The 23,667-nt window shown below is 41.3% G+C and overlaps 1 protein-coding gene across 10 annotated transcripts in view; it reads left to right on the plus strand.

Annotated features, from left to right (window-relative positions):
• The window catches only part of LOC139265566 (phosphatidylinositol-binding clathrin assembly protein-like), a 156,920-nt gene that overhangs the window by 82,887 nt on the left and 50,366 nt on the right, over positions 1 to 23,667 (plus strand). For 7 of the 10 annotated variants that reach the window (XM_070882653.1, XM_070882644.1, XM_070882645.1 and 4 more), the window contains exons 9-13: positions 2,542 to 2,627; positions 5,768 to 5,891; positions 11,522 to 11,560; positions 11,667 to 11,815; positions 16,404 to 16,507. In XM_070882653.1, coding sequence (XP_070738754.1) covers positions 2,542 to 2,627; positions 5,768 to 5,891; positions 11,522 to 11,560; positions 11,667 to 11,815; positions 16,404 to 16,507 — 502 coding nt within the window. The remainder of the gene's footprint in view (positions 1 to 2,541; positions 2,628 to 5,767; positions 5,892 to 11,521; positions 11,561 to 11,666; positions 11,816 to 16,403; positions 16,508 to 23,667) is intronic. The other 3 variants (XM_070882646.1, XM_070882650.1, XM_070882651.1) reach the window with 1 other exon arrangement.

Raw genomic sequence — 23,667 nt, forward strand, 5'->3', positions numbered from 1 at the left:
GGGCTGTAACTGCTTGCTGAACTTTTTTTTTTGACTGATTATGCTTCTATGAAGCGCAATGGGACTTTTTTTAATGTTAAAAGGTGCTATATTAATGCATCTTCTGGAAGGGATGGGAGAAAGGGAAGGATGGGGGGGAAAAACTACCATGCGAGCATGCCAATTGTAAAATTGCTACTGATGCAGGGTAAAAGTAAAAATGGGATTGTTGGCTACCTAAAATGAATTCAGCTTATACCTTCCTATTTGCATGTTTCTGGATAGCATTGATTACTACATTCTTGCTGTATTTGCCTGTACCCAACCTGCATGGCTCCAGGAATAAGACAAGTGGTCATATTCTGGGACATTTCCTCGATATATTGATGCTAGTTGCATCTTTAACATTGAAATTGTTTGCGCCATAGTTTTTTTTTAAATTCAGGTTTACCACAAACAACCTCAGTAGTGATATCCTCCCCCCGCTCTTCATTCCCAGAGCTGATTCCCCACCACTGCCACAGACTTGTGCATTTATGCTCCACTGTGACCAAAAGGTTATTAAAATTATAGGTCTACCTTACAGTGTGATTCCATTAAACTTCCATTGATGTATTTACTCTTAGTGGCTGACCTGCTTCCAAAGTGCATGGAAACAATAAATTAAGTCTCCCAGTTAAGGTCTAAGATGCCAGCCCACGGGTGTAATAAATGTACATTTTCAAAATGCTTTCATAGATGTGAAGCATATATTGTCCTGAACAATTCTTTCAGTTTCATGTGTGAAGGTATGTGAAAATATTTTTTGCGTTTTTTGTGGTGGCCGAATGAGAGGAGATGGAGGAATTAGAGCCGATTCCTGGCCAAACATGCATTCTGATTCTCGTCGTTTACTAATATAAAGCCTTGGGGCCATCTTTGAACTCAAAATTGAAAATCTGAAAATGAGTCCACTCCAGAGATCCAGACATTGTCAAATGAAGAAAATATTATTTTTGGATGTTTTTGACTGACACTGAGCAGACTGTTCATGGAACATATGCTAAACATAATAGTTTTCCAAACTTTAGTTTATCTCTTTTCTTCAGCTGAGCGGATAAGCAAGTTATTTTCTCCCATAATCTCTGCTTAAGCTAGGTGTGCCACTGTTCGTGGATGGTTCTCCCTCCTATCGAGGAACTTCCTGGCTTCTGCTTTGTCCTTTCTCATGATGGTGAGACTGGAGAATTGACATATATCCATGGCCTGTTACTTCTCCAAGGCTCAGTGTGGGAAATAGAACTATTAGGCTGACTATTTTATATTCAGCATAGCTAAATAACACAATCCTATTGACAGTTACATATTAGATGTTTCGAAATGTTTGTGCATGCATGATCAACAGACTAAAGGTTGAGTTTCCAATGTTAACATAGTTGGTTACGCTGCAGTTCATCTTGATAGCACACTTCCAGACTAAAATTTAGTGTGCAGGCTATCTATAAACTAGTAATTTGCAAATCTTGCGTTTAATCAAGCTGTGGAAGAAACACTCAAACACAGCTTTATAATTGCGCTGTCTTGAGCTTAAATTTGATAAGTATACTGAGGATTAAACATAAAAACTAAACTGTTTATACTTGAATCAGGAATTCTATTCAATAGGAATTCAGGAGAAGTAGTTGGTGCATAGAGCCTCACCTTGTGGTTTATTGGAGAAATACAGTGTCCTTTTATTAATCCAGATACTGCATTCATACTGTATAATGTTAGATCTTCATTTAATGCTGCTGGCCATTGTCCTCCAAGAGATTTTTTTTCACTTTCTAATATGAAGTAACCATTTAAGACCAGCAAATGGCAAAAATCCAATTTATCAGTAGTGTAGTGGTTGTTATTGGGCTAGTAATCCAGAGGCCTAGACTAATGATCCGAAGAGATGAGTTCAAATCCTACCATGGCAGCTGGGGAATTTTAATTTCAATTAAATAAATCTAATAAATGGCCATGAAACTACTGGATTGCGGTAAAAATCTGTCTGGTTCATTTATGTACTTTAGGGAAGGAAATCTGTCATCCTTACCTGGTCCGGCTTATGTCTTACTCCAGACCCAAAGCAATATAGTTGACTCTTAACTGCTCTCTCAAATGGCCAAACAGTCACTCAGTTACATTCAAGAAGGCTGCTCACCACCACCACCTCGGTCAGTTAGGGGTGGGCAATAAATGCTGGCCTTGCCGGTGACATCTGCATCCTGTGAATGAATTGTTTTTTTAAATTGAAAAGCCTGATCTTGTGTGAGTTTAAATGGACCAAATGCCTTTTTTCTTGACCATGTCAGTGCAATTGTAGTATCTTGGGAATCCACCTTGAAGAAGAGAAGCCTTCTTTTACCCCAACAGCCTCTATCTGGATCTCATTGGTGAAAGTAAAAGGAAGCTTGCAGAGCCTCTTTGTTGCTGTTGATTCAGCACAAACCCAGATGTTATTTTTAAATGAAAATATTGTGGTTTTAATAAAATGGGGTTGGGTGCATTATACCACCAAAACTAATCATTTGGTTTCTTAAATTCTAACTACAGGCTCCAAGCAGTCTCCTTGAAGCATTGGAGCAGCATCTGGCTTCTCTGGAAGGAAAAAAGACAAAAGAATTCTCTGCAGCAAACAGGTGAGAATTATTAAAACAACAACTTGCATTTGTATAGCACCTTTAGCATAGCAAAATGTCCCAAGGCGCTTAAGAGCGTTAACAATAAAAAGATTTTTGACACCAAGCCACAGAAGGAGATATCAAGACAGATGACCAACAGCTTGGTCAAAGATGTAGGTTTTGAGGAGCATCTTAAAGGAGGAAAGCAAGATAGATAGGCGGAGAGGTTTTAGGAGGGAATTCCAGAGCTTGGAGCCAAGGCAGCTAAAAACACAGCTGCCAATGGTGGAGTATTTAAAATCTGGGATACGCAAGAGGCCAAAATTGGAGGAGTGCAGAAATCTCAAAGTCTTGTAGTGCTGGGTGAGGTTACAGAGAGGGGCGAGGCCATGGAGAGATTTGAGGCATTGTCGGACTGGGAACAAGCATAGGGGTGATGGGCGAACAAGACTTGGTGCGAGTTAAGATACGGGCAGCAGAGTTTTGGATGAGCACAAGTTTATGTAGGGTGGCAGATCGGAGGCCAGGCAGGAGAGCATTAGAATAGTCATGCCTAGAGGTAACAAAGGATGAGGGTTTAGCAGCAGATGATCTGAGGCAGGGTTCGAGTCAGGCAATGTTACCGAGGTGGAAGTAGGCAGTCCTGATGCTGAAGTGGATATGTGATCAGAGGCTGATCTCGGGGTCAAATATAACAACAATATTGCAAACAGTCTGGCTCAGCTTCAGACAGTTGCCAGGGATGGGAAAAGACATTGGCTTCAGTCTTCCCAATATTTAGTTGGAGGAAATTTCTGCTCATCCAGTACTGGATCGGGCAACCAATGTAAAAAAAAAAATCTGACAGTGTCGTTAGCGTACATGTGGATCCTGGTGGTGTTTTCTGATGATATCACCGAGAGGCAGCATTTAGATGAGAAATAGAATGATGCCAAGGATAAATCCTTGGGGAACTCCAGAGGTGACCGTGCGGAAATGGGAAGGTGATTCTCTGCCTACGATTTGATAGATAAAAATGGAACCGAGCAAGGACAGTTCCACCCAGCTGAACGACGGAGGTGAGGCGTTGGAGGATGAATTAGTCAACTGCGTCGAAGGGTTAAGATAGGTCAAGAAGGATGAGGAGGAATGGTTCACCATGCCACATACAATGTCATTTGTTACCTTTGTGCTGTCCGTCTTGTAGGAATTGGGAGTGAAGATAATTGTAATGTAGAATTGTGCCTGAATGAGTTGTCTGACGAGAATTCTGGGAAAACGGGCTGCATACAGCATGTGATTTTGGAGGAAAGGGTTGACCATAGTGGAAGAAAGATGCTGTCATGTGCAGGATGGATGAGTGTGGGGGGGTGGGGGATGTTGTTGAGATACAGAAAGTTACTATGTTGTAATCTTAAGATGTGTTTAAATTATAAATCAAATCAGTAGACAAAGGGTTTGCAGCAATGCTGATGCCTTTTCAGGGTGTAACCTTAAAATCTAAATACCGATGTAGAAATGTGTGACCAATCTTAAACATGAACTCGTGCTAAAGGAGGTCAGCTGGGAAGGTGTCAAAAATTGTTTTTTGAACTCTCCTGATTGCCTACTGCATGAAATAACTATAATAAAAAGCCATACAAACAAGAGCCCAGATTTTAGTTAACCAATTTCAATTGTGGTGCTGTGATTGGTTTTGCACCATTGGCCTGGGGGCATGTGTGGAGAATTTAATTGGAGTTCCTGCTCCAAATTGCTATCCATTGACTTTTGTTGAAGATTGCTTAAGTGCAGATATCTAAGAAAGTTAACAGGCTTGATTGTGATGTCCTCCACGGTTGGATAATCTGGCACCAACTGTCTAGACTTGGTATGAACAGTGGTCAATTGAGTGAGATGCTGGAGAGCTTGGCAAGAGTTTCAATGGAGTGAAGTGAGTTTTTGTTCCTTGCACAGCTTAATGCTCTTAAACACTAAATATTTCAGATTTCTAGATATATATGATTGAGTTTTGCAACTTCTAGCTGCACATCTGGATTTCTACTAACCTGGCAACCGCAGGCTTTTCGAGGCTTTGGCTGAAGCTGTCCTGTGACTAGCATTCAATTGGTGACCACTACAATTGAAATGAAATCTTGAATCTCTTCTAACTCCCAATGTTTTTGTACTTCGCTTCTATTTTGTGCTTGACCCAGAAACCAATGTTAATTATTTATAACATTAAAATAAACAACTAACAATTTTATAGGACAAAGTCTGTCATCTTCTACATTGATCTTTAACAGCCCTTGAAAAAGGCTATGTTGGCTTTTCAGCAAAGATATGCTTGTCTCTATTCTGTTCAGTTGTTTGGCATATTTTCCTAACATGAGCACTCTTCGGTGTATGTTGTACAGCATACAATGGTTACAATTTTTACCACGGCCAACATCGCAAGCTGAAATAAATTGCCAACTTAGCTGGTTCAGAAGTTTCCTGAATTCCGATAGTTGTTTCAACTTGTGCAGCATTGTGGTCCTGGATTCATCAAAGCTAGTTCATTCTTGCTGTCTGCCCTCAGCATTAGTAATAAAATTTCAAATAAAATTTAGCAATCTCACTGAGTGAGCTTTATTTTGCGACTAATCAGAATCTATGTCCTCTCAGTAAATTTTTTAGGATTTATTTAGCACTTTATAAAAAAAAAGGGCCCAAAATTTGCAGTCAGCAGTGAAGCAAAGGCGTCGTCGCTGGCCCTGAAGTAGGCTTCGCACAAAGATCTTGCGATCTCTTGTCAAGAATTTTGGGTTTTTCGACGTGTAGTTGAAATCAACGGAAGTTAATGGGGATTCCCAGTGAAGCACTGCTGTGACGTCAACAAGCTGTCTATCCAGCCAATCAAAACACAGAATTCTCAGGCATGCAGCCTGTGGGGGAGCAGTGAATGACAGATCGCAACTTCAGGAATTCCGCATTAGGCTGTGCATGCACTAAATCCTGAAGTTGCAATCCGTTTCAACAGCGAAATGACGGCGAACACTAGTAGTTTGCCGTCATCAGAACTGCAAATTCTGGGCCATGGTCTTCCCACCCAAAAAGGAGAGCAAAACAAAATAAGTAGCTCAGTGGTTTTTTACGATAATTACATTAGCAGTAAAACTGCAATTTATTTTTAAATTCATCTTCCTCCCACTCCACAGAGCAACTACCCTGTCGAATGCAGTCTCCACTCTTTCCAATACAGGGATGTCTTTGAGTAAAGTTGATGAACGGGAAAAACAAGCGGCTCTGGAAGAGGAACAGGCTAGGCTACAAGCTCTCAAGGTACGTGGCTTCCTTGATTTAAAAAATATATAATTTAGCCTCTGTCTGAGGGTACTGAAGCATTTCCATGAACACCAACTTCTTGTGTCCAAATGCTTCAAACCAAATTTAGATTACTTGGACAGTTGGTCCTGTCAAAAATGAGCAGTGGGAAATTTCTTCAGCATCTGTTCATTTATCTTAACGATCTTCCTCAATACTTATAACTTTAAAAGCTCCATCTTTTCACCAAATATGAAACCTACTCTGATCTCGGAGTTGCAAGGATCATTTATCTCTAACTTGCTTTGCCCAATTTTATTAACTTTCTAAATAACTTGTAAAATTCTGGGTGGTATTTGAAAATGACTCTGCTTGTGAGCTATCTGACTGGTGCTTCTGTAGTCCCTAACATATCAACTTGCATTTGTATTGCATCTTTAGCTAAAAAGGGATGCTGGTTCAGGGCGGGGGAGGAATCCTGGGGGGTGCTTGGCTTGCTGGAATGGGTGAAGCAGCACAGGCAGCTGAACAAATAGTCTCTATCTTGGTGACCGTACTGGAGAAAAGACGCTATGGTTAATTTTGGTTTCCACTTCCGTATTTGCAATGATAACCTGCTATTCCAGCCTTTTCATTACTTTGTACTGGATTCTGATTATCATAAATTAGCAGGTTAGCAATATGAACCAAACTTACTGTAGCAAGATTTGAACATTCACCCACCTATTGCCAGGGCATAATTTGGCAGCTAGTGCTGTATTGATTTCCTGTCGGTTGTCATTAACATACCCAGTAAATAATTATATTATGCCATATTCACACTGGTGGACATCTCCGGGTTGTGCATCTTAACTATCAATGTTGTGTCTGAATCCAGTTTTAGAGCTTCAAATTAACTTTAGATTCTGAATGAGCTTGGTTTCATAATCTTAGACTCAAGATTTAGATCTTAGATCATTTTTTTTTTCTCATTTGCTTTTAACTCTCGTTACTTAAATTCCCCACCAGATCTGTGTAATTTTATATCAAAATAAGCATTACTTGTTAGTGTAGAGGTTGGATGTATACATTCTTAGTGGTCTGGTGGATTAAGAATTTTAATTAGGGTGAGATTGTAGTGAGCAGTCAAAGGGAAAAAAAATGGATGCTTTTGATGTAGCACTTAGTTGGATCATTGGCCTTCATAGGGACTCTGATCTTTGACAAGTGTGGTGCCCAATGTTGGCATTAATTTTTTTAAAGAAACACCTCCCTTCTCCCACCAATACTCGGACATCTGATTTTAAAACCCATTTCTAACAATCTTTTTTTGGAGGAAGGGGCTGATGGAATCAATTTTTGTGAAAGTTGTTCATTGATGTGATATGGTGGAATCTTACTTGAAACTAAATGTAGTTTAGATTAGGTAACCATTTCAGGTAATGGAACATGCTTATTGGAAAATTGACATTTGTGTGTGATTTTAATATCTATTTAATGTTGGAAGTCATTAAAGTGCAAGGAGCAATCAGATGTATTCTGTACTATGCAGAAGAATTTTCACGCTCTTTTAAGGGGGTCTACAGCAAATGCTGTACTGTGTAAAGTGGTTTCACTTAACCATATTTCTGCAGCAATCTTTTCCTAACTTCTATTAGGAAAAACATGTTCAACAAAACATCCAATTATCAATGAAAAGTTTAAAGGGGGGGGGGGAAATTACTTTCTCTGCACACTCTTGTTTGGTCATTATTCACTTCTGTACCTAATCTGGCTTAATGTGGTACAGTACCACTTTGGCCCAATAACATACACAAGTGGGAGTCTGGCGATGCTCTCTATGCCATGATGCCTGACTAAAAAAGGTAAGAAAACACGTTCTCATTTTGGACTGGAGTGTGTGCCAAAGCAGTAAATCCTCTTCAGGTTGATGACTACAGACTCTCCTCTCGGCCTCTGTGTTGTTACCTTGTAACATTCCAAACAATGTTGTATTTTAACAGAACAGAACGTACTGGTGACTATAAAAGGAATTATTTTGGATAGGTTAGGTGAGTGGGCAAATGCATGGCAGATGAAGTATAATGTGGATAAATGTGAGGTTATCCACTTTGGTGGTAAAAACAGAGAGACAGACTATTATCTGAATGGTGACAGATTAGGAAAAGGGGAGGTGCAGAGAGACCTGGGTGTCATGGTACATCAGTCATTGAAGGTTGGCATGCAGGTACAGCAGGCGGTTAAGAAAGCAAATGGCATGTTGGCCTTCATAGCGAGGGGATTTGAGTACAGGGGCAGGGAGGTGTTGCTACAATTGTACAGGGCCTTGGTGAGGCCACACCTGGAGTATTGTGTACAGTTTTGGTCTCCTAACCTGAGGAAGGACATTCTTGCTATTGAGGGAATGCAGCGAAGGTTCACCAGACTGATTCCCGGGATGGCAGGACTGACCTATCAAGAAAGACTGGATCAACTGGGCTTGTATTCACTGGAGTTCAGAAGAATGAGAGGGGACCTCATAGAAACGTTTAAAATTCTGACGGGGTTAGACAGGTTAGATGCAGGAAGAATGTTCCCAATGTTGGGGAAGTCCAGAACCAGGGGACACAGTCTAAGGATAAGGGGGAAGCCATTTAGGACCGAGATGAGGAGGAATTTCTTCACCCAGAGAGTGGTGAACCTGTGGAATTCTCTACCACAGAAAGTTGTTGAGGCCAATTCACTAAATATATTCAAAAAGGAGTTAGGTGAAGTCCTTACTACTAGGGGAATCAAGGGGTATGGTGAGAAAGCAGGAATGGGGTACTGAAGTTGCATGTTCAGCCATGAACTCATTGAATGGCGGTGCAGGCTAGAAGGGCCGAATGGCCTACTCCTGCACCTAGTTTCTATGTTTCTATATTGTCCATTTACTCACGCAAACTGCATAAACATTTGGCCCATATATATTCTATATTGTAAGCAGATTGGGAATAACTGGATACTCCCATATATTGTAATTCCTGTACCAAATTCAACAGCAGCCTGCATTTAATAATTGTCAGAAGTGCTATCAAATTGGATTCATGGGTGGAATTGCCAGGGAATTATATTCTCAATCATTAGATTTTCATGTTAAAGAAAAATGTGTATTGCGTTTAGAATCTTTTCTGACTTTCTTCCATGAAATATTAAATTTGTAGATTGCGGAAGAATATTTTGCAGCCACTTGGTGTGGAAGTATAATCCTAAAGTTGCAAATAGTTGTCTAAATTCACACTTAATTATGCTTGGAACAATTTGGATGACTTTTATAGATGTGAATCAAATATTTCCAAACCAGTTCAGTATTTACTTAAAAGGAGCAATCTTTCCTCTGAAGCTCTCTTTCTAGCCAACTTAGGTGGCCTATACAAGAAATTTACTTTTATAATTTCAAAGTGAATTAGAGTTCCATCTTCAGGCTTACCTACTATTTTGGATCTATTGGTAGCAGATGCATTGGCTAGGTTTAGTACTTTCTTCTGTCAAACCGTTTGACCCTAAATCACTGAATGCCATAGGCTCACGACTGAAACTTGATTTTTCCGGATTTAGTGCTACCTTTATTGGGCATAAGACTGTCTGGAAGGAATTTGCTAAGTACAGATATTACATACATTATTTATTTCCCTTCCTTTTTTGTCCCTCCTTTCCAAAGGTGTTGATATGCTGAGGTATGGTTCCACAAGTATTAGCAGTTCACTGCTATCTCGCTCGAGTGACCATTCTATGTTTTAGCTAGACAGTTGTAGTGCCAGAGGACTGGCAGATAGCTAACATCATGCCCTATGTTGAAAAAGGGAGATGGAACATGTCTAGAGAACTATGGACCAGTCAGCTTAACATCGCTGGTGGGAAACATAATGGAATCCCCTACTAAAGGAGAAAATAGAAACTGAGAAACCAAAAATATAATGAATAGTCAGCATGAATTTCAAAAGGAAAAGTCTTGCTTGACCAACCTCATTGAATTCTTTGAAGAGAGATTAGGTTAGGGTAATGCATTAGATGTAATTTATCTAGATTTCCAAAAGGCCTTCAATCAGGTGTCACATAAGAGACTAATGAATAATGCCAGAGGATGCCGAGTCAGGGGAACAGTAGCAGAATGGATAACTAGCTGGCTGCAAGAATGAAAGTAGTGGTAAAAGGTAGCTATTCAGAGTGACAGAAGGTGGAAAGTGATGTCCCACATGGATCAGTGCTGGGATCTCTGGTCACAATTTATATTAACGATTTAGACTTTGGAATCAAAATCATAATTTCTAAATTTGCTGGAAATGCCAAATTCAGGGGGCATAGTCAATGCTGAGGAGGACTGAAACAAATTACAAGAAGGCATTAACAAACTTGCAGAATGGGCATATATTTGGCAATGAATTTCAACATAGATAAGTGTGAGGTACTATATTTTGGTAAGACAAATAAGGAGGTCGCATTACTTAGCAAATAAGTATCTAAATGGGGTAAAGGAGCAAGGGGATCTGGGAGTGCGAATACACAAACCACTAAAAGTAGCGATGCAGGTTAATAAGGCCATTAAATAAAGCAAACCAAGCACTAGGGTTTATTTCTGGAGGGATATAACTGAAAACTAGAGAAGTTATTCTAAACTTCTATTGAACCTTGGTTAGATCACATTTGGAGTACTGAGTACAGTTCTGGTCGCCATATTATAAAAAGGATTAGAGGCACTGGAGAGGGTGCAAAAAAGATTTACAAGGATGATGCCAGAAATGCAAGGTTATACCTATCTGGAAAGGATGAGCGGGCTGGGGGTCTTTTTTTTTTCTTCAAAGAGAAGGCTTAGGGGTGGCTTAAGAGGTCTTTAAGATTATGAAAGGTATTGATAGAGTAGACAGTGTTTCTGCTTTTGGGGAAGTGCAAAACCAGAGGCCATCAGTATAAATTAGTCACCAAGAAATTAATTACAGTAGTGAATTCAGAAGAAACTTCTTTAGCCAGACAATAGTGAGAATGTGGAAGTCTACCATGGGGAGTAGTTGAGATGAATAATTTAGATGCATTTGGCGGGAGACTTGATAAGCATATGAGGGAGAAGGGAATAGAGGGCTATGCTGATAGTTAGATGAGGAAGGATGGGAGTGGAGCCTAAACACTGGCTTGGACTGATTGGGATGATTGGCCTGTTTATGTGCTGTAAATTCTATGTAATTGTGTTCGCAGGCAATTTGAATGCAATTGGAAGGCATTGCAACCTAGAAAATCCTGTTTTTGCCCAGGGTCCATGCACAAGAATTTTCTGGGGAGAGTCACTGGGTGGCAATTTGGTAGGGTTTTTTTTTCTCTCTCCTTTCTCCTTTCTCCTGCCCCTCTTCCCTTCTCAACTAATCCCAGGAGTAATGATGCCAATTGCAGCACCCCAACTATGACCCTTGCTGGGATCAGCTAATTCAGACAAATTGAACCCGGGACATTCTGGTCTGTAAACCAACCACCTGCTCTTCAAATAAGGGTAAATAGTTCTTAAGAAAATATTTAGCTTTTTATCTAACCAGTACTGCTCCATTAAAGGAAGTGTTTGGTTCGAAGGCCCTGTTCTGAAATAGGGTGAATTCGCGTGTCCTTGGCTTAGAACTCATTCCCTCTAGCTAGCTGTACCTAATTTGTAATTTCTGCATATGTAGGCAAAGTGCGATGCTATTCCATCTGGATTTCTGATGCAGGTAGGTAATGTCCATCATCATTTTATCAGCTGAATTCACTTCATTTACCCTGTGTATTTTATGCAAGGATATCCTGAGAAATCCGTCTCAATTCTCTTCTTGACAGGAGCAGCGGCATAAAGAAATACCTATGCAACCCCAGTCAGCGACAGCATCCACGACGGTCTCTCCAAGCTCCACATCAGGGAAAAGCATCAGTACAACTGCAGCAGTTGATCTGTTCTCCGTACCCACACCAGCAACAAGTACTAATAGGTAAACATCTTTTAGTTAAACTTTTATTGTTCTGGTTAATGATTCACATCTAATGTCTGCTGATTACCAATGAGTTCACTTGACTTAATTTATCCAAGTTACTTGCCCCAATTTCTTGTCAGTTATTGTGTATATTTAATGTATCAAGAAACAGAAAATTGCCAATAATTGGATTGTAGTAGCATTGGACTCTCTGTTGGGGAGCTCCTGTACAAATTTCAATCTAGATCATTCTAAAGCTTGCACGGCCTTGCAGGTTGTCACACCAGCGGGAATGCTCAATTCCTTACCAGGAAGATCTATTCATTCACATCCTCTTAAGAAAATTGCTGATAGTTGCAGAAAAATTCTACCAGCAAACCTGAACTCCTGATCGATTATCATAATTATAATTGGAAAGAAGGGAAGAGATTAAACTTTATTTATTTTTAAAACGTCATTATGGAGGTAGTTACTTGCTGTGAAATCTTGTGCATGCAATTGATTGAGCAGTCTGAAATATCATTCTTCAGGCTAGATGCATCGGGAAGAGAAATTGACATTTGTAATAATTTGGCCTGGCGTTTTCTCCATAGGCGCAACCCTGCATTAAGACCTGAAAATATGCCCAATGTCACACCCATTTTGTAGATCTCTGAAAATGCGCAAATAATCTTCTAATGTCATTAGAATATGTCCAGATTTTAAATGGGCATAAATCAGCCCAAGGAAATACCAAACCCATAACCAGTATATTCTTTGAGTCTGAAAATTTAGCTCTGATCTCATTTAACCTGCATTCACATCAAGCACAGCATGTTTAAGAACCTGCAATCGGGAAAGTTTTTCAATCGTTTCCTGCTCCACTTAAAAATCTGGTGGCAATGTTGAGAGATCCCTTCAGATCAGCTCAGTTGGAGAATTCTCTCATTTGAGAGTCAGGACCATGGCCAGTTTTGTGGGGGAAGATTTGTTCGGTAAGAGGGTTTGATGGACAGACTAAAGATCGAGGCGACTTGGATCTTGGATGTATTGTAGTTATGCGCATAACTCACTTACGCCCAACTCACTTGTGCCCAAAATTCCACAATCTTTTGAGCCCAGATCTGGCACAAATGAGAAGGAAACTTCCAGGTGTTTGTGTAGAAGCATGCTTCTAAGAAGTTGGTTGAAGCAGAATTGCCCATCTGCGACTTGGCCTTTGGTTAGTACCTGTATTTCAAATTCTTTAAAATTCATGAGGTGTTGTCTTTTTTTTAAAAAAATGATTTGACCAAGATATCCAAGTTAACATTGTGCCATTGTTTAAAAAGGGATAGACCAAGTAATTGCAGGCCTGTTAGCCTAACCTCGGTGGTGGGAAAATTATTGTAAACAAAATTCTGAAGGATTGCATAAATCATCATTTAGAAAGTTCGGATTAATCAAGGACAGTCAACATGGATTTGATAAGGGAAGATCACGTCTGACTAACTTGATTCAAATTTTTGATGAGGTAACGAGGAGGGTCGATGCGGGTAATATATTTGATGTAGTCTACATGGATTTTAGCATAGCCTTTGACATGGTCCCACATGGCAGGTTGGTCAAAAAAGTAAAAGCCCATGGGATCCAAGAGAAAGTGGCAATTTGGATCCAAAACTGGCTCTGTGGCAGGAAGCAAAGGGTAATGGTTGACATGTATTTTTGTGACAGAAAGGCTGTTTCAAGTGGGGTTCCACAGGGCTCTGTACTAGGTTCCTTGCTTTTTGTGGTATATATCAATGATTTAGACTTCAATGATTAAGAAGTTTGCAGATGATTAAAAAAACATAAGAACATAAGAATTAGGAACAGGAGTAGGCCATCTAGCCCCTCGAGCCTGCTCCGCCATTCAACAAGATCATGGCTGATCTGGCCGTGGACTCAGCTCCGCTTACCCGCCCGCTCCCCGTAACCCTTAATTCCCTTATTGGTTAAAAATCTATCTATCTGTGATTTGAATACATTCAATGAGCTAGCCTCAACTTCAACTGCTTCCTTGGGCAGAGAATTCCACAGATTCACAACCCTCTGGGAGAAGAAATTCCTTCTCAACTCGGTTTTAAATTGGCTCCCCCATATTTTGAGGCTGTGCCCCCTAGTTCTAGTCTCCCCGACCAGTGGAAACAACCTCTCTGCCTCTATCTTGTCTATCCCTTTCATTATTTTAAATGTTTCTATAAGATCACCTCTCATCCTTCTGAACTCCAACGAGTAAAGACCCAATCTATCATCATAAGGTAACCCCCTCATCTCCGGAATCAGCCTAGTGAATCGTCTCTACCCTCTCCAAAGCTAGTATATCCTTCCTTAAGTAAGCTGACCAAAACTGCACCGAGTACTCCAGGTGCGGCCTCACCAATACCCTATACAGTTGCAGCAGGACCTCCCTGCTTTTGTACTCCATCCCTCTCGCAATGAAGACCAACATTCCATTTGCCAACAAAATTGGACATGTGGTTGATCATGAGGAAGAAAGGTGTAAACTACAGGAAGATATCAATGAACCTGGTCAGGTGGGTAGAAAAGTGTCAAATGGAATTCAATCCGTAGAAGTGTGAGGTAATGCATTTGGGGATGGCTAAAAGGACATGGGAATTACACAATAAATGGTCAGATACTGAAATGTAGAGGAACAGAGAGACCTTGCAGTGCATGTCCACTGATCCCTGAAGGTAGCAGGACAGGTAGATAAGGTTAAAGTATATGGGATACTTTCATTTATTAGCCAAGGCATAAAATATAAGAACAGGGCAGTTATGTTAGACCACAGCTAGAGTACTGCGGATAGTTCTGGTCACCACATTACAGGAAAGATATGATTTGTACTAGAGAGAGTACAGAGGAGATTTACGAGGATGTTGCCAGGACTGGGGAATTTTTTCAATGAGGAAAGATTGGATAGGCTGGGTTTGTTTTCTTTGGAACAGAGGACGCTGAGGGTAGACTTAATTGAGGTGTACAAAATTGAGGGGCCTAGATAGAGTGGATAGGAAACACCTATTTCCCTTAGCGAGAGGTCAATAACAAAGTAATAGGTAGAAGAATTACAGAGGAGTTGAGAACTTTTTTCACCCGGAGGGCAGTGGAGGTCTGGAACTTTCTGCTGAAAGGGTAGAGGCAGAAACCCTCATCATATTAAAAAGGATATGCACTTGAGGTGCTGTAAACGGCAAAGCTACGGACCAAGAGCTGGAAAGTGGAATTAGGCTGGGTAGCTCTGTTACGACCGGCGCAGACACGATAGGCCGAATGGCCTCCTCCTGTGCCGTAATTTTCTGACTCTTAAGCTGGAGAATTTGTAATGAGCCACTTAAGATCAGCTCACAATCAAAACACTGCACAGAAGGCGAGATAAAATTATGATAAATGTTAATGTGCTAGCTTAGCATGCACTGCTTCTGCTTTCATTGCTCCTGTTGCATCAGTCTTGAGAGATGTACAATGGGTGACTAATACTGTTTGAAAATTGTAAAAATTGGAAAAGTGCAATTATTGATCAGTGTGGAAATTTAGTGAAATTATTGGGACTCAGAAAATCAAACCTCTACCTCCTTGCTCTATACTTGTTTGAACTAAAGATCACATTTTTGATTCTGACTTTTAAACCAGTAAGTTATGAGGCAAATCTGCATCTATAAACACAAGTGTATAATGAACAAATGAATAAAACTGACATTTTGAATATTTTCAATGAAATGATGTGAACAACATGGTGAAATGTAAACTTGCAAAAGAATCAATTACATTGAACCGCAAACATTGTCTTAATTCAGTATAATTTTATTTTAAAATTCCATTAAATTTGGAAACTTGTGGCTGGACAGCTTTGCAAGATCTTGACTTAAACAGATGTGCAAGAGTTGCTGTCACTTAAACCAATCCTTCCTGTTCATATTAGGGACACAAGCTGCTGTTGATATACCTTTGCATTCTCTGTAAATCCAAAAAGTTTGAATGGGATACCAGAATGAAGCTATATGCATGGTGTTCTTCATGTAATAATCTCCCAAGATTATTTGGAACCCTGTCCCTTGTACACAAGTGCAAATAGTTTGCTGAAGCATGTATTAGACTGCCATATTTCAACATCTCCAAGACTTTTCCAAATCTGGCCTTTTGTCTTCTCCCGAACCAAGGGGGCAAATTTGTAGTTATCTACCCTGTTACTTGGCTCCTCCTGCACTTTGTTGTGCCACTGAAAAGCAATTTAATATTGATAGTGCGCCAATGGATGTGCTTACTGTCAACAGTGCACATTCCCTATAATGGAGACAAGCTCCAAGACTCTGGCATCTAGGACCTAACTTTTTCTGGAACTTAAGAGTGGTGATTGAAAGTAATGAAAAATGTGAAATTCTTTCCTATTAACTTCCCAATGGATCCAGTAGGGACCAGTGGTATGCAGATTATAAATAACATTCTAGCAGAACAGTGCTTGGATAGTACAGGTTTCCACTTGAGCTCCACACTCCCAATATCAATCGAAGAAATGCCATAACAAACAAATGTTAAAAGTCCATGGCAACGGGTTATCTTAAAAGTCGTTGTGTGAAATTAACTTGGGACTTTTTGATTTCTTGTCCAGTGCACCTAACCTGTCCAACGATATCTTCAACATGCAGCCAGCTTTTGTACCTACAGTACAGAGCACACCAGCAATATCAACTTCAGTATCTAATGCATGGGGAGGTAAGTTACTCCTGTATACTGTTAAGTTATTGTGACACCATTTTGCTTCATATTGCTGTGGGATAAACTTGACCTGTTTCTGGTTGGAGTGTATAATCAGCAGCATTGTTTGTTTCACATCCACTTGTATCCACTTTGGATTAAAAGATTTGGGGATAGGATATTAACTGCCTGTGTTCCTAATTTTTTTGCAATGTGGCTGTTTATGCCGATGGTGGGTTTACAGGACTTCTGATACACACAATTTTCCAGAATTACACACAAGACACTACAGGTATTAGCAAAAATGATAGCGCATGGAATTAGAGGCAAGCTATTGACATGGACAGGGAATTCATTGGGAGGTAGAGAATAGGTTAGGGATAATGGGAATGTATAGGGTATGACTAGTGGTGTCCCCCAGGTATCTGTACTGGAGCTTCAGCTTTTCACTATATTTATCAATGATTTAGACGAAGGAATAGAGCGCCGTATATCCAAGTTTGCTGACTACACTAAGTTGCAAATGGATGTTAATAGATTAAGTGAGTGGGCAGGTGAAGTTCTGTGCGAGGTCATCCACTTTGGACCGAAGAAAGATGAATCAGAGTATTTTCTAAATTGTGAGAAGCTAAGAACTGTGGAGGAGCTGAGATTTAGGGGTCCATTTACAAAAATCACAAAGCTAGTGGTCAGGTTCAAAAGATAATTTAAAAAGCTAATAGAATGATTGCCTTTATCTCAAGGGGGCTGGAATACAAAGGGGTGGAAGTTATGCTGCAGTCATATAGAGCTCTGAGCACCTCATCTCCAGAAAGGAGTTCAGAACAAGGGGGCATTTCAGACTGAGGTGAAAACCTGAAATTTATTTAATAAAAGTTATTTTGGCAAAGCTGTGTATTTTCTCCTGCACAATTAAGTTACAGTGCTGGCCTTACAAAGAAAGATGAAGTTAATTGAGCCTGTCAAGTATATCAGCCAAATAGCCCAGTAAAACCTGGAAGTTCTGGTTGAGGAAATAGTGAAGTAGTGAATGTTGGTCAAAACCATGCAACACTCTTCCCCCAGTTTGCAGATTTTGGCCAAAACTTTACCAAGTTCGCTTTATTTCATGCTATTCTGAGCAAGAACTTCAGTGCAAACAACTCATTGCAGTCAACGATTTTCATTAGTATCAGTAAATGTGACGTCCACGTCGGAACGATCGTATTTCCTTTTTTTTTTGCCTGGCTCTACTAGATCCTTCCACAAGATCAACGTGCTCATTATTATGTTTCAAAAACCACTCCATTTCCTTGCCGTTGTCGAACGTCAATTATATGGTGTGTGGGAGCGAGGGAGGGTTCAGAATACTTGAATTTAAAATGGCAGATCAGTGCAGTATCAGTTCAGTCCAGTATCATCTAGATTGGCAGAAAACAATAATATTGTGAAGAGACACTGCTTACCTGGTGGGTGCCTGCACCTGCTACCAATGTAGCCTCACCCCACCATTGTGCTTTACTATGGTAAACTAACAATCAACAGTCTGGATTTCTTTAAATGTTAAAGAAACTGGGCAAATTTAAATTCAAAGAAAAAGATGCACACCGATGCAACCTCGCAGGGCAATCTGTGTCCAAGATGTTAGAATTCTCGCTGATTTCTAAAACTGGAAGTTGGATCAATCAGAGCTGCTTCTGGTGCACAGTAAATAATTACTTTGTACAGGTGACATCACTTTTTTAAAAAAAAACCCAGATTATCTGGTCATTATTGTCATGTATGTATGCTTGGGGTTACTAGCCACCAGGTGGCGCCACTGTCGGAGGTCATTGGGCTGTATGCACGAGTATGCGGCCCAGGTATAAAAGGCAAGCCATCATGTAGTCTCATCACTTTGGGCCCGAATAAAGCAGAGCCAGGTTCGTACCAGTTAGTTTACAGTATTCAGTCTATCGAGTTATTGCATATATAACATTTGACGACGAGGTAACTTAAGAACTTTTGCATGCAAAAATTAGTACAATTGGAATTCTGGAGAGATTCGTGGAGGGAGAGGACTGGGCAGATTTTGAAGCGCGCCTGGACCAGTACTTCAATGCCAACAAAATGGAGGAACCCACTGATGCAGTTAGGTGCAGGGCGGTCTTCCTCACGGTTTGCGGTCCGAAAATCTATGGACTCAAAGAATCTGCTCTTGCTTGCAAGTCCAACAGACAAGGACTATGAAGAATTGTGTGCTCTGGTACGTGACCATCTCAAACCAGAAGGCGGCATCATCATCTCTCGATATTGATTCTACAAGCATGTTCGTTTTGAGAGCAAGGATGTGTCAGAATTTGTTGTCAACCCAAGATGTCTAGCTGGACCGTGTAAGTTCGAAAACGCATTGGGAGACATGCTGCGGGACTTCTTTGTAATCGGCATCTACCACGAGGTGATCCTGCGTAAGCTACTGGCGGTGGAGATGCTGGATTTGAGCAAGGCCATCACGATTGCCCAGGCATGCCTGACGACTGACAAAAACTTAAAGAAGATATCCTCGGAAAATCAGAACTCGGCAAATACTGTAAACAAGATTGTATTGTCGTTTAGCAGAGCTGTGTATGGCAGGGCCTACTCGACTGCATATGCGAAACCTGTGGCTGCCCAAAGTCTGCCAACGGGAATGAATCCGATTTCACCATGTTGGCATTGTGGTGGCAATCATCGGCCTCATCAGTGTCAGTTTAAAAGTACATTTGTAAAGGCTATTCGAGACTGGGGCATCTCCAGCGCATGTCTGCAACTGAGCAAGCGTGCTGCGACACACCACGTGGAAGATGATGACCAGTATAGCGCGGATCCGGATATGCAATCCGAGATATCAGAGAAGGAAGTGTATGGACTGTGTTCGTTCCTAACAAAGAGCCAACTGATCAGTTTCACAATCATTAACGGCGTGCCGGTAGCGATGGAATTGGACACGGGTCCAATTCCATCAATAATGAGCCAGAGGACATTCGACAAGCTGTCGGACACTAAGGCTGTGAGGCCTAAGTTGAGTTCAGTCAATGCCAAGTTGTGTATATACACTAAAGAACTCATAATGGTGATTGGCAGTGCAGTAGTCAAGGTGTCGTATGATGGTGCGGTTCATGATTTACCGTTATGGATTGTTTCAGGCAATGGTCCAATGCTGTTCAGCAGGAATTGGCTAGATAAAATCAAATGGAATTGGAACGATATCAAACTGTTGTCGTCTGAGGATGATACTCAATGTGCTCAAGTGCTGAGCATGTTTTCCCTCGCTGTTTGAACTAGGCATCGGCAAATTCATGGGAGCCAAGGTGCAGATCCACGTGGACTCGGATGCAAGACCTGTCCATCATAAAGCTCGGGCAGTTCTGTATATGATGAGTGAGAAGGTAAAAATCGAACTGGACCAACTCTAGCGTGAAGTGGTCATATCACCGGTCGAATTTAACGAATGGGCCAGCCCCATTGTTCCTGTGTTGAATAATGATGGCACGGTCAGGATTTGTGGAGACTACAAGGTTGCGATCAACCAAGTTTCAAAACAGGATCAATACCCGTTGCCGAAGGCTGATGACCTGATTGCAACGCTAGCCGGGAGGAAGTCGTTCACTAAACTGGATCTGACGTCGGCCTACATGACACAGGAGCTGATCGAGACATCGAAGAAACTTGCATGCTTCAACTCAAAGGACTGTATCTACGACAGGTGTCCTTTTGGAATTCACTCGGCTGCAGCCATATTTCAGAGGAACATGGAGAATCTCCTGAAGTCCATCCCTAGAACCGTCGTGTTCCAAGATGACATCCTGGTCACAGGTCGTGACACCGCTGAACATCTGAATAAGCTGGAAGAGGTTCTACATCATCTGGACAAAGTGGGACTCAGGCTGAAACGCTCGAAATGCGTCTTCGTGGCACCGGAAGTCGAATTCCTGGGGAGGAAAATTGCTGATGATGGCATCAGGCCTACGGACTCGAAAACCAAGGCCATCAAAAATGCACCCAAGCTTCAATGTGACAGAGCTGTGTTCGTTTTTTGGTCTCCTCAACTACTTTGGTAATTTCCTACCTAGATTGAGCACTTTATTAGTGCCACTGCACATGCTGCTAAGAAAAGGCAACTGGGTTTGGGGTCCGTCTGAAGATGGAGCTGTTTTGCTCTAACAAGCTGCTGGTACACTATGATCCGTGTAAGCGTCTAGTATTGGCCTGTGATGCTTCGTCATATGGAGTTGGTTGCGTGCTCCAGAAGCTAATGAGTCTGGTAAACTACAAACCTGTTGCTTATGCTTCTAAAAGTTTGTCAAAGGCAGAAAGAGCCTACAGCATGGTAGAAAAAGAAGCATTAGTCTGTGTGTATGGGGTTAAAAAGATGCATCAGTACCTGTTTGGTCTTCGGTTTGAACTGGAAACAGATCACAAGCCACTCATTTCATTGTTTTCGGAAAACAAAGGTATCCATACCAATGCATCGTCCCATATCCAGAGGTGGGCGCTGACATTATCTGCCTATGATTGTCATTCGCCATCAGCCTGGCACTGAGAATTTTGCCAATGCACTGAGCCGTCTGCCCACACCAGAGATGGAGACGCCATAACCTGCAGACCTACTGTTTGTCATGGATGCTTTTGAAAGTGAAGGAACCCTGTCACGGCTCAACAAGTTAAGACCCGGACCAGCCAGGACTCGATATTATCGGTTGTGAAACGTTGTGTCCTTAGTGGTGATTGGTCTGCCATACCCAAGCAAATGTGTGATAAGACCATACCTTACAACCGTCGCAAAGACTAACTATCCATTCAGTCAGATTGTTTGTTTACTGTGGGGTAATTGTGGCAGAAAGGCAGAAAAATTTGTACATGACCTACATAGCACTCATCCTGGTATTGTCATGATGAAAGCCTTTGCTAGGTCTCCTGTATGGTGGCCTGGAATTGACTGACCTGGAATCATGTGTGCATCAGTGCAACACTTGTATGCAGCTAAGTAAAGCACCAGCGGAATCGCCGCTGAATCTGTGGTCGTGGCCATCTAAACCATGGTCCAGGATCCACATCGACTTTGCAGGTCCCTTCCTGGGAAAGATGTGTTTAGTTGTGGTGGATGCATATTTTAAGTGCATAATCATGGCATCCGGTACATCCACAGCTACCATTGAGAGCCTTCGTGTCATGTTTGCCACTCCTGGTCTGTTCGACATCGTTGTAAGCGACAACGGACCTTGCTTCACTAGTCTGGAGTTTCAAGAGTTCATGAAACTCAATGGTATCTGTCATGTATGTAGACCATGTATACTAACTGTATCGTCTCATAAGGTGTGTCACCAGAGGGCACTGCGGTGGGAGACCTGAGGGTCACCTGCATAGGTGTGCCGGGCCCAGTATAAAAGGCTGTCCACCATGCTTGTGCCTCACTCTGGAGTGACAATACATGGGACTAAGGTCAGAACAGCTCAAGTACAATAATAGACCTCGTGGAGTCATTCCTGAGAGTATTAAAGACACAACCGTATCAAACATGTGGGTTTAAATGGTGCTGACCTCATCTAATGGTCAAGTGTCCAAACCATCAAGCAGAGTATGAAACGCGTAACTCAAGGTTCACTGCAGACTCGCTTGTCACGCATATTGCTTAGTTACAGGACAAGACCCCACACGCTTATCGGGAACCCCCCCCTGCTGAACTATTGATGGAGAGATCTCAAGATCAAGCGCTCTCTTGTCCACCCTGACTTGAATGATCATGTTGAATACAGACGTCAAAGTCAGCAGTGGTATCATGATCGCGCTGCTGTGTCACGCGACATTTCTGTTAACGATCCTGTGTATGTACTAAATTATGGTCAAGGTCCCAAGTGGATCGCTGGTACTGTTACTTCCAAGGAGAGTAACAGAGTATTTATCGTCAAGCTCAAGAATGGGCAAACATGCAGGAAACATGTCGATCAGATAAAGCTGCGGCACACGGATGAACCGGAACAGTCTGAGGAAGACACAATCAGTGACCAACCAACCTACCCTCAGTCATCAGAGGACTCTGCTGTCATCAATGAATCTGGACTTTCAATCCCTGACATGGTCATTGCCACTCCCATCAGATCGGCTACCCAGTCCCCAGTCATAACAGACTCAGAACGCTCGCCCAAGGCTCGAGTTGAACTGAGACGATCAACTCGAATGGAAAGCCCCAGACCGTCTCAATTTGTAAAAAGACTTACTAATATCTTAAAGGGGGATATTGTCATGTATGTATGCTTGGGGTTACTAGCCACCTGGTGGCACCACTGTCTGAGGTCATTGGGCTGTACGCACGGGTGTGCGGCTCAGGTATAAAAGGCAAGCCATCATGTAATGTAATCACTTTGGGCCCGAATAAAGCAGAGCTGGGTTCGTACCTGTTAGTTTACAGTATTCAGTCTATCGAGTTATTACATATATAACAATTATCACATTGCTGTTTGTGGGAGCTTGCTGTGTGCAAATTAGCTGCTGTGTTTATTACATTACAACAGTGACTACACTTTTTAAAAATAAAAGTACCTCATTGGCTGTAAAGTGTTTTGGGACATCCAGTGGTCATTATATAAACGCAAGTCTTTTTCTTTCATGGATTTGTAAAGGAAATATCATGGTCTTACTAACTTCATTTTTTTGAGAAAATCAGTGTGAAGATAAAGGGAATGTGGTGGCTGTATATATGGATTTTCAGGTAGTTGGTAAGGTGATTCATAAGGGATTATAAAACTTAAGTAATTATGGAAATGTTATGTTGTATAAAAGATTAACTGGATGAATTTTGATAATGCACCTGTGCGCCTCAGTCAGGTTTTCTTTTATACCAGCTTTTTACTTTGCTGGTTAATCAACTGCTGATTTCCAGCTATTTTAGATTGTAACAAAACACATGCTCAAGTAGCTTCTTCCCAGCCATAATCATCATCTCTTGAACTTTTCAGTTAGATTACAAACATCAAATAAACTGTTTAACACAGTGCATAACCACCGTCATCATCATAGGCAGTCCCTCGAGTCAAGGATGACTTTCTTCCATGCCAACACGTTCACAGGTGTTTCAATGAAGGACCTAATATTCCAGGTCCCGAACTAAATCTTGAAGGTTGGAAGATGACTCTGCATGGATTTTGTTTTAACGTGTGGTGGCACTTATGAATGTACTAATA

This window comes from Pristiophorus japonicus, chromosome 6 (genome assembly GCF_044704955.1).
Source record: "Pristiophorus japonicus isolate sPriJap1 chromosome 6, sPriJap1.hap1, whole genome shotgun sequence".
In the NCBI taxonomy this organism is placed as follows: domain Eukaryota; kingdom Metazoa; phylum Chordata; class Chondrichthyes; family Pristiophoridae; genus Pristiophorus; species Pristiophorus japonicus.